This window comes from Rutilus rutilus, assembly GCF_951802725.1.
Source record: "Rutilus rutilus genome assembly, chromosome: 13".
In the NCBI taxonomy this organism is placed as follows: Eukaryota; Metazoa; Chordata; class Actinopteri; order Cypriniformes; family Leuciscidae; genus Rutilus; species Rutilus rutilus.
In genome coordinates this window covers 15,267,233-15,282,965 of record NC_140218.1, presented here as the reverse complement: position 1 = coordinate 15,282,965, position 15,733 = coordinate 15,267,233, and the positions used below count along the sequence as shown (strand labels likewise).

The 15,733-nt window shown below is 38.4% G+C and overlaps 1 protein-coding gene across 1 annotated transcript; it reads left to right on the top strand.

Moving 5' to 3' along the window:
• Positions 1 to 4,029: 4,029 nt before the first annotated feature.
• Positions 4,030 to 13,111, top strand: tmdd1 (transmembrane and death domain 1). Its single transcript, XM_084429203.1, has 5 exons — positions 4,030 to 4,155; positions 6,232 to 6,408; positions 6,779 to 6,898; positions 10,824 to 10,967; positions 12,748 to 13,111. Exons 1-5 carry the CDS (start codon positions 4,089 to 4,091, stop codon positions 13,047 to 13,049), a joined length of 810 nt encoding a protein of 269 aa, XP_084285329.1. The 5' UTR covers positions 4,030 to 4,088; the 3' UTR covers positions 13,050 to 13,111.
• Positions 13,112 to 15,733: the final 2,622 nt, after the last annotated feature.

Genomic DNA, 15,733 nt, shown 5'->3' with positions numbered 1-15,733 from the left:
TGGCTGTTTGTCATGTCAGCACAGGTAATGGTACTGGTTTTTGTTTTTGTGGCCATTTTACAGTAAAAACGATTGAATGTATATGCAAAAGCCAACCATTAAACAACGAACGCAAATCGTCATAAATGTATTTGAGATGAATCTGCATATAAGCAGTGTGCAGTAAAATATCTATTAAGTTAAAGTTTCGAACTTAAATTCTATTATAAATTAACATTACACTTAGTGAGTTAGTGGCACTAGGTGTGGTTCAGATTTATGATACGAAGGGGTGCGGTTTACAAAAAAAAGGCTAATTCCCATTGGTCGCTGGCTGCTGGTGTAGCAGCGCTACCTGAAGCAGGTAGGCAAATAAAGAGACCTGAGAAAGAGGATCACACTGCTGCTCACCACGATGGGACTCACGCGCACATTGGGACCAACTAAAAAAGTACTTCATACTAAAGGTTTAGGCCTTTTTTATTTTTGACAGAAAACAAATGTTTGTTGTTTGTTTAGCACCAAGTTGGATCTAACACCATGTACAAGGTAAGTGTGTGTTTAAAATCAAGGTGGGTAACATTTATCATTCAACATTGCCTTAAGAAACTGACATTTGTATTGTATTATAAATATTGTGTTGAATTGTTTTTTTTTCAAGTTGACCTAAAGTCTTTCTACATTCTGCTTGGCTGCAATGATGTTAAAAAACTAAAAACTAAAAAACTACTTTTGAACAAAGTTTAAAATATGTAAGTACATACATGAATTACAACTTCAGTAATAAGAACTGATGATTGTGTGCATGTAGGAGGGTAAATCAGTACAGATACGTATCATAACACTTGGAAACCCCCTTATCAAGCACACAAGCATGTTCGCAGGGGGGGGGGTGGGGGTTTAGGGTTGGGTTACACTGTGTTGGGAGTCGAAATGTACGTTTTTTTTTTGTGGTTGGCAAAGCAAACAGGCCTCGTACCTGTATGACCTACAGGCATGAAGGGAGAGACAGGTTTGGGCTCGCTGAAGGGAGAGGCCAAGTCACAGGACACTTTCTCAATGCAACAACAGCCTTGAGCATGGAACATCCTGAACCTGCACAACAAATAATCAGTTAGATTTAGAATTTTATGTTTACATTTTCAAAACTTTTTGCAGTTAGAATGAGTACAGTGTTTCGAATGGTCTGTAATCCCTGTGATTCATTTATTGACAGTGTGCTTATGTTGTGTCATACTTCACACAGGTATGGAAGAGCTGCGGAAGCCGTAAAGATGTTTTATCTGCTCTGTGAATTCTATCCTTCATTCCACCGGAGTCTGTGTAGATGTCCAATCAGATTTCAGTGGTGTGAAGTGTAGGAGACATGGAAAGATCTCATCACCTTCCACAACCTGCGAAGGCCTGTCTCGTGTTAACAGGGGGGGGGGGAAACAGCACAGATACGAGGCGAAACACATGTCAAGAGTACATGTATAGCTTAAGAAAGCATGCTAGTTTTCAGTTGTAGCATAATTTGGCATGTGCTTCATGCTTGCACGGATTAATGCAGGTCATGAAAGTTGTATGCTAAACGCTGTGAATGTTAAGCCCCGGCTGTCCTATTATGCAATGAACGCTTTTAAGTTCAGCATATCTAAACATCTATGTAAAGCAACGTACCTCACCCTGCCCTTTAGCGCACCGTAGCTCCGCAAAACATGGCATGTTTGTTCATCTGCTGTTGTTTAGAGAGCTGAGGCGGGCTAAGTACACACACACAAACACACACACACACACACACACACACACACACACGAGCAAGATTCACAAAGCTTGCCAAGATGTATTTATGTATGCTGGTTCAGCCTTCATTCTCTCAACCCACACTAATAAACTCACTTTACAAAATGTGTTTGTGTGAATTGCTTAATCCTGACAATAAACTACTATAATAAAACAAGCCCTTACTCGCTGCCCTGGCATTTGTAGTATGAATGTTGTGGTTTATGAATTTCAATTAGTCCACCAAATGTGCTCCAAATATGTGACCTGCTCTTTGCATTCATGCGGTGGAGGCTGAGATGATGTTAATCTTGGAAATGATTTCACAAAAAGCCAAGCTGAGGTGAAGCGAGTTCAAAGCGAGGCTGTGTACTGCAAGACACCCCCATACAGAGGGCTTTAAAGTTCATCAACATTCATTGCAAAAAAAAAAAGATAAAAAAAGCTGTTTGGTTGATTCCCCTTGTCGACAGACATGCTCCTCGAAAATGAAAAATAAATGCAAAGTTGGAGTTATGCCTCAAGGTTACGCCTGTGGCTTCTCATGCACAACAAAACTGTTTTCACTGTTAAATCATGTTTTGACATGATCAAACCCTTTTATACATGTGGCTAGATAACAGCACTGAAAATGCATGTTCAGCCAAATGTAAAGCACTAAGGAACTTCATACAAAACAATGCTATATACATCACATATACTTGGTCATTTTCAAACATAGCTTTGCTAATAACCCTGTTAAAGAGAGTTATGTAAGAGATAATGTTAGGCTGGTCATTATCACAAATTAAACCTTGACGCAAAGCAAAGAGGTCTTCCATCACACTGAAGGGGTTTATTTTGTGATAATGACAGACTGACTATATATTATACCTTACATAACACCTGCCAATCCATTTATGTGTTAAAAATAGTATATATTTTTAGCTTACACTGTAGAGTCTTACACTTACCAATCCCAGGTTCGATTCCCAACACTCTCAGAAAAAAAGGTACAAAAGCTGTCACTGTGGCGGTACCTTTTCAAAAGGTACAGCTTTGTACCTAAAGAGTGCATTTAAGTCCCTCAAAGGTACATATTGGTACCAAACATGTACATATTGGTACCAAACGTGTACATATTAGTACCTAAATGGTACATATTAGATCCCTTTTGAAGGGTACTGTCCCAGTGACAGCTTTTGTACCTTTTTTTCTGAGAGTGAAGGAATGCATGAACTGATCAAATATATACCTCAAGTGAAATGTAAGTCGCTTTGAATAAGTGTCTGCCAAAAGCATAAATGTAATAATATATAAATAACCAGATACAAAGTACAAGGAGATGCAATACTGATTTGGGTTTAAATTATTTTAATAATTGAGATATTTAAACACTGCATGCAACGAAAGACCAATTAAAATGAAGTATTCCAGACACCAAGCTGGGTCTGTGAGAAATGTATGAAAAGGGGGAATAATTTAATTGAATTAAAAATGTTTCTTATCACATTTTGAGGTCCTTGAAATCACAAATATATAGAAAAAACAAATCCTGTTGTATAGGGCCGCTGTTGAAACAATCTAAGATCAATGCACAGCCCTGTGCTTTCCTATTTTGCATTGATGTGAACCATGGCAACATCACATTTTAAAAAGCTGGAACTGCATCAAGGCAGTGTTTGAAGTACAATGACTTAATTTGCTGTGATTTTTGGTTTTTGCCTGCCAGACAGCTTGCCAAACACCACAGTTAAATAGTTCAATATCCCCATTACATGCAAACAGCCCCATTACGTGCAAAACATGCACGATTGATCTCAGATATTGTTCAAAAGAACTATATTTCACTAAAACTGCTCAAATTAACAGGAGGGTGTAGCAAGAAACAAGCCCTGTTTCACTATTCTAAACCACTCTACAATATATTTATATATATACAGGGTCAATTATTGAGGGGGTTTAATCACTGGGCGGTTGCGGGGATGTACGTAGAAATGCTGTGAAAAATGTATCATGTCTCGAGCAAATATTAATCTTTTGGCTGAAAATATTGCTTGGTGCTAAATTCACAATCATGGTGTTTATTCATTTAAATCCTCCAGGAGAAGAAACAGAGTGAAAGAGAATAAGGAGAAATAGAAGGCGTCCTTGTGGAGGACCTTGACTATTTCAGGCCGGGTTGATAATAGCTTCCAGCACTGGCTGTTCCTTTAGTCGAAACCGGCCAAATAGAGCCATTTGTCCACAGAACAGCACAGACTGTTTAGTTTCAAATTCCACGCATGATGACTCATGATTCCAGACAATTTGAAAATAAAGACAGACCCACAGATGCAACTGCCATCTCAAAGATTTCAGTTACAATGCAAGGATTGGTGCTCAGCTTCTTCCTCCTCCTTTTCTTCAGCCCAAGTCTTGCCGACGATACAGGTAAGTGGAGATGGCTTACAGCAGATGCAAATAATGAATAGACACAAAGTTCTGTGTGACTGATCCACCTGCTGTGCGGTATTGACATGAGAGGATGGCTTATTCACTGAAGGTGACAGTGATAGAGAGGGAAATGTGTCTCCTATCACACATCCCCATTAATTGATTACACCTCTTCCCCACGACGTCACGCGTCCGCCGCTCCCATGATTTTCACAGCTGTTCTATACATTCCTCAAAGGATGGTATTAGCTGCCATCATAACAGCTGCCATAAAGCGTGATACAGGTACACCTAGAATCGTGGTAAAGGCATAACTGTATGCATACATTGTGTGTGTGTGTGTTGGAGAGAGAGAAAGGTGTTACATGACAAATTATTGCACTGCACCTCAAGAAATGAACTGATCCATTGAATAAAATGTTATTACGAAAATGCAGGGCGAATAAGAAACAAATCAGAAAATGGAGAAGATATTAAAAAGTCATCATAAATGTCATGTTATTAATATGGCTAGTTAAAAAAAATCGTAAAAAAAGAAACACTTGTGCTGTAAAATGCATTACATTTCATTCAGTTGCAATACAGCTGTTTGTCTGGCGTGTGTGCTCCTCCAGAGTGCTCATTACTGCTATTACCAATCACAAAATAAAAAAAAAAAGATTATAGAAATAGTAATTTTTTAACTAATAAGAAAAATAAAAAATTGACTACAGAAATGTCCATGCTTTACCCAGTTATTCTCTCTCTTACCCATAGCCTATATCTAAAGCGTATACTATCATTCATAAGTTTGGGGCCAGTTAGATTTTTTTTTTGTTTCGAAAGAAATTACTTTTTATTTAGCAAGAATGATTTAGGATTGAAAGTGACAGTAAAGGCTTTTACATTCTCCTTGATTCTGATTGGTTGAGCCGCGTTCGAAGCCGTTGTAAATTACTCGACAAACACACACCACCTGTGACCGCATTACATTAGTATTACCAGACATTCTCTGGTATTACTGCGTAACTGCGTTTGTGATTCTTTGTTGCTGCATGTGTTGCTTAGCAACCTCTCTGGAACTACATTGCTTGGCAATTGAGGAATAAATGCGTTAGAACGTTATATTTTTTTGTTGCTGATGTTTATTTTATGAATAAAATAAATATTAAAATGAATATTTTTATGGAGTAACCGTTTTATAAAAGCAATAAGCCCATTGAAGCGGTGTTTTACAGTGAATTTAGAACAGCTAAGGGGCATTGTTAGGCACGATGCGGAGCGCGTATAAGCAATAAGCCCCGCGAAGCCGTGATTGCTTTTATTATGGTTATTAAATAGAGAACACTAAATAGAGAACACGCAAAAGAATTGAAATATATTTTTTCCTCCCATGATGTCCAAACTATTCATCAAAGAATCCTGAACAAAAGTATCACGGTTCCTACAAAAATATCAAGCAGCACAACTGTTTCCAGCATTGATAACAAAAATAATAATTTGAGCAGCAAATCAGCATATTAGAATGATTTCTGAAGGATCATGTGACACTGAAGACTGGAGTAATGATGCTTTTACATCACAGGAATTACATTTTAAAAAAAATAAAATAGAAAACAATTTAAACTGTAATAATATTTCAACATACTACTATTTTACTGCATTTTTTATCATAAATGCAGCTTTGAGAGACTTCTTTTAAAAAACATATCTTATTAAGTGACCCCAAAGTTCTGATAACATCCAACATTTCAAATAGACCACCCATTCATATTCATAACCAAGTGTAGATTAGAATATGACCGTGCACATTTACATATCAAAAACTTGGAGGCGTGGTCACTCATTTCACACACAAAACGATTTGTCAGTCACAAAAGAATAATTTACATATAGAACAATGGTCATGTTAAACTAAATTACAACTTTCTAGTCCCAATAACCTTGACTAACATTATAAGTGTGGGGCAGGAAACAAAATATTGAAATGTGTCTGTTTTGTCCTCTTCGGCCGCAGTGGCCGAGGACATTGGACCTCACCAGCTGAAGCGTCTAAATATTGAAATGTGTCTGTTTTGTCCTCTTCGGCCGCAGTGGCCGAGGACATTGGACCTCACCAGCTGAAGCGTCTGGTGGAGCTATTGACAGATAGCGAGTGTGAGGAGTTCATCTCGGCCATGACTCAACCTGAGGACAACATCTTCCAACACTTGGACCGACTATCTGCAGAAAGGAACCAGTTACTGCAGTCAAGAAGACGCAGACACACAGGTAACCGTGATAAACACAAGCGTAGTCTAAATCAGCTCTAACAAATTGATACTTATTAGTTTTATGCTAATGAAACCCAGCAGTGCGATGTGTGACGAGACACATCCGGCAGTAAATGAAGAGGTCATGAGCAACCAAATGTATTTGTTTATCTCCACTGCACACATCAGTCTGCCGTTGAGTGGCCCACTCGAGAGACATCTCAACCAGACGAATTGTTGATGTAATACCTTTTCATCAGAAATTAAATCTATCGAGGTAGCGGGACATGATTGAATTGTTTAATTGCCTGAACAACTGAAGAGCTGGCTGCTTTCCTTCTGCCTGTCTGGAGCACGTTTGATATTTTGCATGTGTGTGTGATTGTCAGACCAGAAGCCCCCCTGTCGTTCAGCGCTGAAGGACTGGCTGCAGATTCACGGCAAGGAGATATACTACGACAGGCTGTCTCGTGCACTGCAACAGATCGGCAGGACTGACATCGCCATAGGTCAGCTGCACACAACACTTACACACATACATGCACTGCACCACCACACTCAGTAAACAATCAAACTGATACTACAATAATTTGTACACTATTGAGAAGAGATGCACAATATATCATTACCATAATGGTTTTTGGCTGATATTAGAGATTCTTTAATTTAGCAGTATTTTTGATAATGCCTGTGTGAATTGATTCATCATCTAAATTGTTATTGATTTTATATCATTTAGACTACCTTTGTTAAGTGTGCCGCACACATCCTGAAAAGTAAAGGTGATCCACCCGGAAGTAAAAAATCCTCCGCTATACCTTTAATACTAACACTGAAATGTAATCTATATCAAAAGGATATCCATTTTTCATACTGATCATTATAACGTGATGCTTAAAGTCACTTGTTAAATGATTCAAATCATTGATTTTAGTTTTTAATGTTTTATGTTTTAGTGTTGTTTTTCATTTAATTTACACAAAATAGTATAGAATAGCTACATTGTACTGTTGTTCCTAAGTGCTCTACTCTTCACTTTCCAAAATTCTGAGTCGTAGATATTTCTCTACATTTGATTTTATAATTTTTTTTTTATATATTATCAAATGCTCCACTTTGCAGAAGAAAGTACTTTAACTAAGGCTGCCCCTAGCTAAAGATTTTTTGGTAACACTTTAGTTTAAGGTCCAATTCTCACTATTAACTATAAACTGAACAACTACTAACTATTAATAAGCAGTTATTAGGAGTTTATTGAGGTAAAAGTTGTAGTTAATAATGAGAATTGGACCCTAAACTAAAGTGTGACCGTTTTTTCTAGTCGACTAGTAGTCGTTCATTTAAAGGGTTAGTTCACCCAAAAATGAAAATTCTGTCAGTAATTACTCACCCTCATGTTGTTCCAACCCCGTAATACTTTCATTCATCTTCAGAACACAAATTAAGATATTTTTGATTAAATCTGAGAGCTGGATCACTCCTCCATAGGCTTCCTAAGGCATTATAACTTGCTGGCCCAGAAAATGTATTAAAGACATCGTTAATATAGTCCAAGTGACTACAGTGGCTCAATCTTAAGTTTATAAAGCGACGAGAATACTTTTTGTGCACAAAAACAAACAAAAATAACGACTTTATTCCACTTTTCATTTCCTTCTCTCTGGGCCTCGAGTCTTTTCACGTAGTGTTTAAGCGTAGCGCTTCTGTGTTGTACGTCAGACGCATCACACACATGACCAGCGTCGCCCAATAGTGAGCCTACGTGGTGACGTGCAACACAGACGCGCTACGCTATTACACTATGTGAAAAGACTCAACCAGTAACTCTTATGTTTCTTATGATAACTGAGATAATGCTGCTAAATTTATTTATTTTTTTACCTTGAATGTCATTGCTCTAATTTATTTTTGATATTTTGATATTTCATATTTTGTTCAAATGTTTAATATATTTGCTGTTCATATGTTCATTTATTAGTGTGTTATATGATTAGAATGTTGTCCCGGTTTTAAAATGAAGCACAGCAATGATATTTGAGAGTGTTTCTCCCTTTTCAGGAAAAGTATCGAAAAAGTATCGAAATCGCAATTCTTGACTTGGTATCGGTATCGAAACAATAATTTTGGTATCGTGACAACACTAATTTACTTACATATATACTGGGAGAGTGGCATGGGAAAATGGCTTGAGTTTCAGGGCCAAGAAAAAATATTATATGTAACATTGCTAACATTGTTCTACAATACAGAAAAATACTAAACCATAATATAGAGCTTTTAACATATAAATGAAGCGCTCAAGTGCACACATAAAGCTTACCGCAGATGCTGACTGATCATCTCAACGGGATAGTGGATGTGCCGACTGAAATGCATATTAATTTAAACATGTCAAGCTGTCACCAAAGTACTAATTTAGCTTCCATACTCCACACGAACACTTGGATATGCGCCTAATTATAGCGCACAATTATCCTCAATGTTAGAGCAAGAGACCATGTGAACTTAGGCTACTACTTACATGCTTCAAATGATAAGCCATGATTGAGACCGTATAATAATAGGCAAACATTTGGATTTCCTACCCGACATACTCTAATTACAACATGGAACAGCCGTGTTAACAATCGGTAACACTTTATTTTACAGTGTCCTTGTTATTTGTAGTTACTGTAGATAAAAAAAAATCTATAAATTATGCGTAACTACATGCAACTAACCCTAAACCAACCCCTATTCCTAACCCTAGTGCATGTAGTTAATTATTACTCAGTACTTAAATGTATATTTACACTGTAACATGGACACCTTAAAGGAACACTCCACTTTTTTTGGAAATAGGCTCATTTTCCAACTCCCCTAGAGTTAAACAGTTGAGTTTTACCGTTTGAGTTTTACCGTTCACAACTTCCAACGTGACCGGCACTAAGTTTGTGTAGTTACCTAGCTGGGGACTATTTTCAGGCGCTGCGTAATATCTATTATTGTGCTTGCTGCACCCATGGTATGGCAGCAAAGTTCCTTGATTATTACGCAGGAATGAGAGTATAGTTCCTAGCCATATCAGCCTAGAAAATCGCAACTTTTCATTTTCCGTCGGTCTTAGTACACGATGTAACTACAGAAGAGTCAAGTTTTAAATAGGAAAAATATCGAAACTCTCTGGTCATTTGTTTGAGAGAGATGCTAACAGTCTAATCAGATTCAATGATCTATGCTAAGCTATGCTAAAAGTGGTACCGCCAAACCCGGAGATCGGTGAATGGATTTGAAAACGGTAAAACTCAACTGTTTAACTCTGGGGGAATTGGAAAATGAGCCTATTTGCGAAAAAAAAAAGTGGAGTGTTCCTTTAAAATAAAGTGTAACCTAACAATCTGTTCATTGTGGATTTAAAATGTATCGACTAATCAATCAATCGACTAATGTTTGGTTGACTACTAGAGGGCAGTCCTAATTTTAACATAGTAAAACTACATACTTCACCTTTAAGGACCCCTACAAAGCCACAGCTACATGATATTCATTTACCAACAATAAAGTTTGTCAAAAACTTTTTACAAAGTTTTTCCATCTCCTTTTCTTTTGTTTTTGCACACCACTAATGCAACGAGCACCGAGCTAATTCACAGTCATTCATCTTACACGCCAAAAGATGAAACTCAGCAGACTGCATAATGTTATTTTTATACATTTCTGATAGAACGCACTTTGCACCCTGTCACTCAGGGTGATTGTGGTCCGGCGTACAGGCGACTCCACAGCCGAATGGCATCGGATATGAGAAGGTGCAAACGATTTGACAGCAGGCTCGCTAGAGCTGACACCAGATTCACTACACACCATCTGTTCCTTTCATCATCTCCGTTAAAGGGAGAAAGGGATAAACAGAGAAGAAGAGGGGGGAAAAAAAATGACAGGCTCGACAGCCCAAGAACATCCTTCAGTCAAAAGCGGTGCACTGCAGAAAATAAAAAGCAAACACAGAAACTGATGCGTATGGGAAATGCACAATGCCGCAATTACAAGCGCTTTAATTGGCGGCCTGTAAATGGGCTATGATGAGCGGTAGCCACTCAGCGACAGCACCTTGGATAAACTGCATACTTACGTTCCGGCATGTGTGTCTTCTTCAGTTGTTCTTGCTTCATTATACTTGGTACATTTATTGGGCCCTGCACACTTAGTTAATCTCATTTCAAGACTTTCATGGAGGCTATTACTCTGTGTTTGATTTCCTAATGTGCTGCAAGAATTGCTTGTGTCTTGTACGAATATGAAATGAATGTCACAAATAAACAGCTGCTAGAGCTGCCTCCAGCATAATTGTCATCAAGTAATGAAGTGAATTCATGTTAAAACCCTATGAGTAAAGACAACGGTCACCACTAGACAACTGGACTGGAAGTAATGCATGTGCTTTTTATCTAACAGAGGTGGGTAAGAACATCAACCAGGACAAAACTCTTGCTATACAGCGATATGTGGAAGGCTACCATGAACTTGTTAGCCAAATGGAGAAGCATCAACCAGATCATGACGATCATGAGGAGGTTCTGCAGTACTCTGCAAAACAGGGTGAGATGCCTCAGAAGGTTTACAAATTATAGAAAGACTGATGTGTTTTAATTCATTTGAGTGGTATTCTTGGGTCTCTATTTCTAAACCATAAAATATGTTATTATGCAAGTACATTTTAAAGGGGTAATATTATATAAGTCTTTTCCCCCCCTGAGGGCCTCTTATAATGTTAGTCTAGAACAGGGTTGTCCAATCCTGCTCCTGGAGGGCCACTGTCCTGCAGAGTTCAGCTCCAACCCCAATTAAACACACCTGAGCTATTCAAGCTCTTACTAGGCATACTAGACACTTTCAGGGAGGTGTGATGAAGCAAGTTTGAGCTAAACTCTGCAGGACAGTGGCCCTCCAGGAGCAGGTTTGGACACCTCTGGTCAAGAAGGAGCCACATTTCTAAGCACTGATTAGGCGTTGTTGATGAATAAACATCGAGGTCATGTGTTAATATTTTGGGTCTTTGACATCATAAACCTGACAATCTCAGAACAAGCTATTTTGTCTGCTTAGTGTCAGTTTCTGCTGAACTGGCCCCACCATTATCCTATATTATTATATATTATTATATGTTCATATGTTTGCGGTTGGCAACCCTGGTTTCACAGACAAGGCTTAAGACTAGACCCAGACTAAAATGCATGTTTGAGCTGTTTTAACTGAAAGCTACTTACACTGTAAAATCAAGCGGCAACCTTCCGGTCTCTCTTTTGAATCCAACACTGAAGTGACTTAAACTGCAATTCATCGACTGTCCGCTAGAGACAGGCTCCAAATGAGAGTCAATCCCATAGTTAATATGGCCAACTTTACAGCAGTAAACTCATCCGTTTAAATTATACCAAGCCTTAAAGTTCTGCATAATTAAGGGAGTGGCCACTTGAGTGACAGGTGGATTGCCGCTGCTGTCACTACTAGCCGCTTGTCTTCTGTCTGTTAGCTGTCACGTCACCTCAGCTAATCCCGCCTCTTTGCCCATTTTCGGTTATCCGGGAATGACGCACAGTGACGCACTGTCAAGATGGTGACGGCTGGCTCCGCCCACTTTGGGCTTCAAAATTGCTTTTCAGAAACCTACGGGTGACGTCACAGACACTATGTCAATATTTTTTTTATAGTTTATGCTTAAAATATGTCACTGCCTTTTTCACACCAGTAAAACATTTTAAGGCATGTTTATAAAAGTTACTTATATGTCCTAATTGAACTAAGGCCTAATCCTGGCTTAATATAAACCCTGTCTGTGAAACCGGGCCTTAGTGATTTGTAATTTTTTTGAAAGAAGCTTCTTATTCTAAGAAAGGCTACATTTATTTGATCAAAATACAGTGAAACCGGTAATATTGTGAAATAATAGTACAATTTAAAGTAACTGATTTACATTTTAATATATCTTAACATGTAATTTATTCCGGTGATGTCAAAGCTGAATTTTCAGCATCATTACTCCAGTCTTCAGTGTCACATCATTAGAAATCATTCTAATATGCTGCTCAAGAAACATTTATTAATGTTGAAAACGCTTGTACTGCTTAACATTTTTTGTGAAACCGTAATCAATTTTGATGGATAGAAAATGAAAGAAAACAGCATTTATTTAAATATAATTTTTTGTTACAATGTAAAAGTCTTTACCGTCACTTTTGATCAGATTGCGTCCTTGCTGAATAAAAGTATTAATATCTTTTTTTCAAAACTTACTAAACATATTTGTCTGTAAGCAACTGTAACTTACCTGAAAATCAATGACTCATGTTAACAACTCTTGCCACTGATTGCTTCACAGCCAGAGGATTCACCTGGAAAGACTTGGACTTGGTGGTGAAAAGGCAACCAGTGCCACCTTATCAGCACCATCTGCTAGACAGAACATGGCCTCTACTTTACGGCCTCCTGTCTGGATTTGCCATCGCACTTCTCATGAGTGTGGCCGTCTTTCTTATTAGCATATATGTATCCCATGGCAACAGAACCAAATCCAGGTCTGAGCATCAACCCTGTTGCTGTCCCCTCCTCAGTGTTGTGACATCATCAGAGAAAAGTCGCCCAGAGGACACACGCAGACCGAGTAATGGATGCTCAGGATAATAATGAAGCCATGTTCATCAGTATGAAATTCATTATTAAACGATGGCTGATTATGACCCATGCTACTAGTCTCAAAGTGCCTTCTTATTGGATGTTATCTGGTGTGCTATTAAAACTATAGTTAGACAGCCTATGCAGACACCTTCAGCGCAGACAGTTCCCACTGCCTCTCATAAAGACATTTCTGCAATAAAGCAGCTGACAGAACATAATGACAGCAATCTGTTACCTCCATCGGGACTGCTGCCATTGTCCTGTCAGTGATTTGATGGTGTGTAGGGGAGGCTGCGCTGGAATGCTGTTGCCTTGACAATCTTAGCACTTCCTGTTTCCAGTCCGCGACAGTGGCGGTGTGCTCGTCTGGCATTGAGGAAAAACTAATTATCCAGCCTGGCTCCTTCTCCCCTGAGCTTGCACATGCCCCCTGAAGCAATCCACAAGGCTAATAACAATGACAATGCCTGCAGACAATGCAGTCAGTACATCAACCTCAGAGAGACAGGATAGACTGGGCGAGTGTGGCAATGAAAACACACGGGAGAGAGCGCTGAAAGGTTCGGAATGGAGTACAGAAGGAACTAATTCACCAAGATGAGCAATGCAGCAGGAAATGAGCTCACACGCAAGCAAAGAATCTCTTGCACACACTGGGATCGTCTCTCTTATCATTTAAGTGCTTCTCTTGTTCTAAAGAAAAACATGCCCCTTCCTCATCCTCGTCCTTTTTCTTTCCTTTTATTTCTTCTATAATTGAACTAATTACTTCATTATACAAATCCAGACTAATGTGCTCCTGGAACCACACATCATGGATTAATAGTGGTGCTAAGCAGCAATTATAGGCAATTAGTTCATAAATCAACATCTAAACAAATTATAGTGCCGGGGAGGGGAGGTGTTGTATATTCAAAACACCGCGAGGGCCAAAAGGTCACATACTCAAACTTTAAGGTCCTAATTACACCTGGTATTAAGATGAGGGAGACACATTCCCGTTTACACCTGGTGTTTTAATCCGTCTCTTTTGTCCACTATCAACCACTATGGGGGTCTATGGGCGGGTAAATGTATGGGCTTTTTCGGATCTTTCGATGTAATGGATGAAATAAGCTCACGCAATTTACAGATGAACATGACCGGAGACTACGGAAAAACATATGGAGAGCAGCAGCTTTCGTTTCTGCTCTGACAGCTGCAAAACTATGCCGAACACTGTGAGTGTGTGTTAGAAGTATCAGGAATGGTGAGAGAACACTGTGCTTGGTATGTTTTTCATCAAACCAAACTTGGGTCTTTATCCGACAAAGTTTAAATCCCATCTGGCTAGCGAACCTCCCATAATGTTTATGCATTAGGTCAGTAGGTGGAGAGTAGGCGGTCTTTTGTGGCTGTTCGAACACATAAGCGTTTACAATAGGTAGTAACTGAGGCTGTCAAGACACCTTTTCATTATCGCTGCATAGAGTTCCAATTAAATGCGTATATGGAATTAACGGAATCAGGTCCAATTTGAGCTTCGAGTTCATTGAAATATTTCAACTAACTGGTGATGAAGCATTCTAATAAAAAATAAGAGTGTGAGATGAGAATTACCAATATTTTTTTAAACAGTATTTTTCTAAAACGTGCAGTTGGGAATGGTTATGTCTGAAATAATTATAATTATAAAAATGTATAAGCTAAAATTTATAAAATTAGCTATTACATAATTATTTACATTGGTAAGCCCTAGAAAACCTACTTTGCTTTTCTTTCATGCATATTGTTGGTCATTTGTTTTGTGTGTATATACAGTGCAATGCATAAGTGAATACACCCATGCTAAAGTTGACTAAAAAGAGGAATAAAAAATCAGATTTTGGAAATTGAAAAAATTAGGAAAAATCCAACCTTTAAGGACACCAATTTTCTTTGTGAATGAATAATGTATCGTAAATGAATAAATGTTCTTCCTTAAAATACATGGTGCATAAGTGAGTACACCCCTATGTTAAATTCCCATAGAGGCAGGCAGATTTTTATTTTTAAGGTTTTTTTTTTTTTTTTTTTTTTTAAGATACTATGCATCCTGATAAAGTTCCCTTGGCCTTTGGAATTAAAATAGCCCCACATCATCACATAGCCTTCACCATACCTAGAGATTGGCATGGTTTTATTTCAGTTAGCCTAATAGCTAGTTTGATTTGCATTGAGAGATGATCTTATGGAAAGTACCCCATGCCAGAAGGGTGCAAGAGTGCAAGAGTGTGCCAGAAGGGCAGCCGCTTTTGCATAGTTTGTGTTTGCTAATAATTATTTGAAACTTAGCAATCTGACAGATCCAGTAGTCATGGAAACTATGTATAAACCTTAATTAAACAATTGAATAATCAATTAAAAAAAGGAATTTATACCTGTATGATATTACGCTGTAGCCACATTGGGCCAGCGGTTTGGAAAATGGATGGATGGATGGATGATTCAGCTGCAGGCGCCATCTTCAGGTCAGATTGGGGAATTCATTCGGACATTCTCTAGTCTAGCCGGTGATCATACATTGGCCGAATCCAAAATCGCCCCCTAAACCCTCATTCACTATTACCTACGTTAGTCCACTAATACTGTTCACTTGATAGAGTGAATGAAAACGAGTGAGCGAATTCGGACAGCTGTTTTATTGCGGTGCACTGTGGGATTGAATGAGT

Coding starts and splice junctions, on each gene's coding strand:
- tmdd1 (XM_084429203.1), top strand. CDS start 4,089: ATGCAAGGATTGGTGCTCAGCTTCTTCCTCCTCCTTTTCTTCAGCCCA. Junction 4,156..6,231: donor AAGTCTTGCCGACGATACAG/GTAAGTGGAGAT, acceptor CTTCGGCCGCAG/TGGCCGAGGACATTGGACCT. Junction 10,968..12,747: donor GCAGTACTCTGCAAAACAGG/GTGAGATGCCTC, acceptor ATTGCTTCACAG/CCAGAGGATTCACCTGGAAA.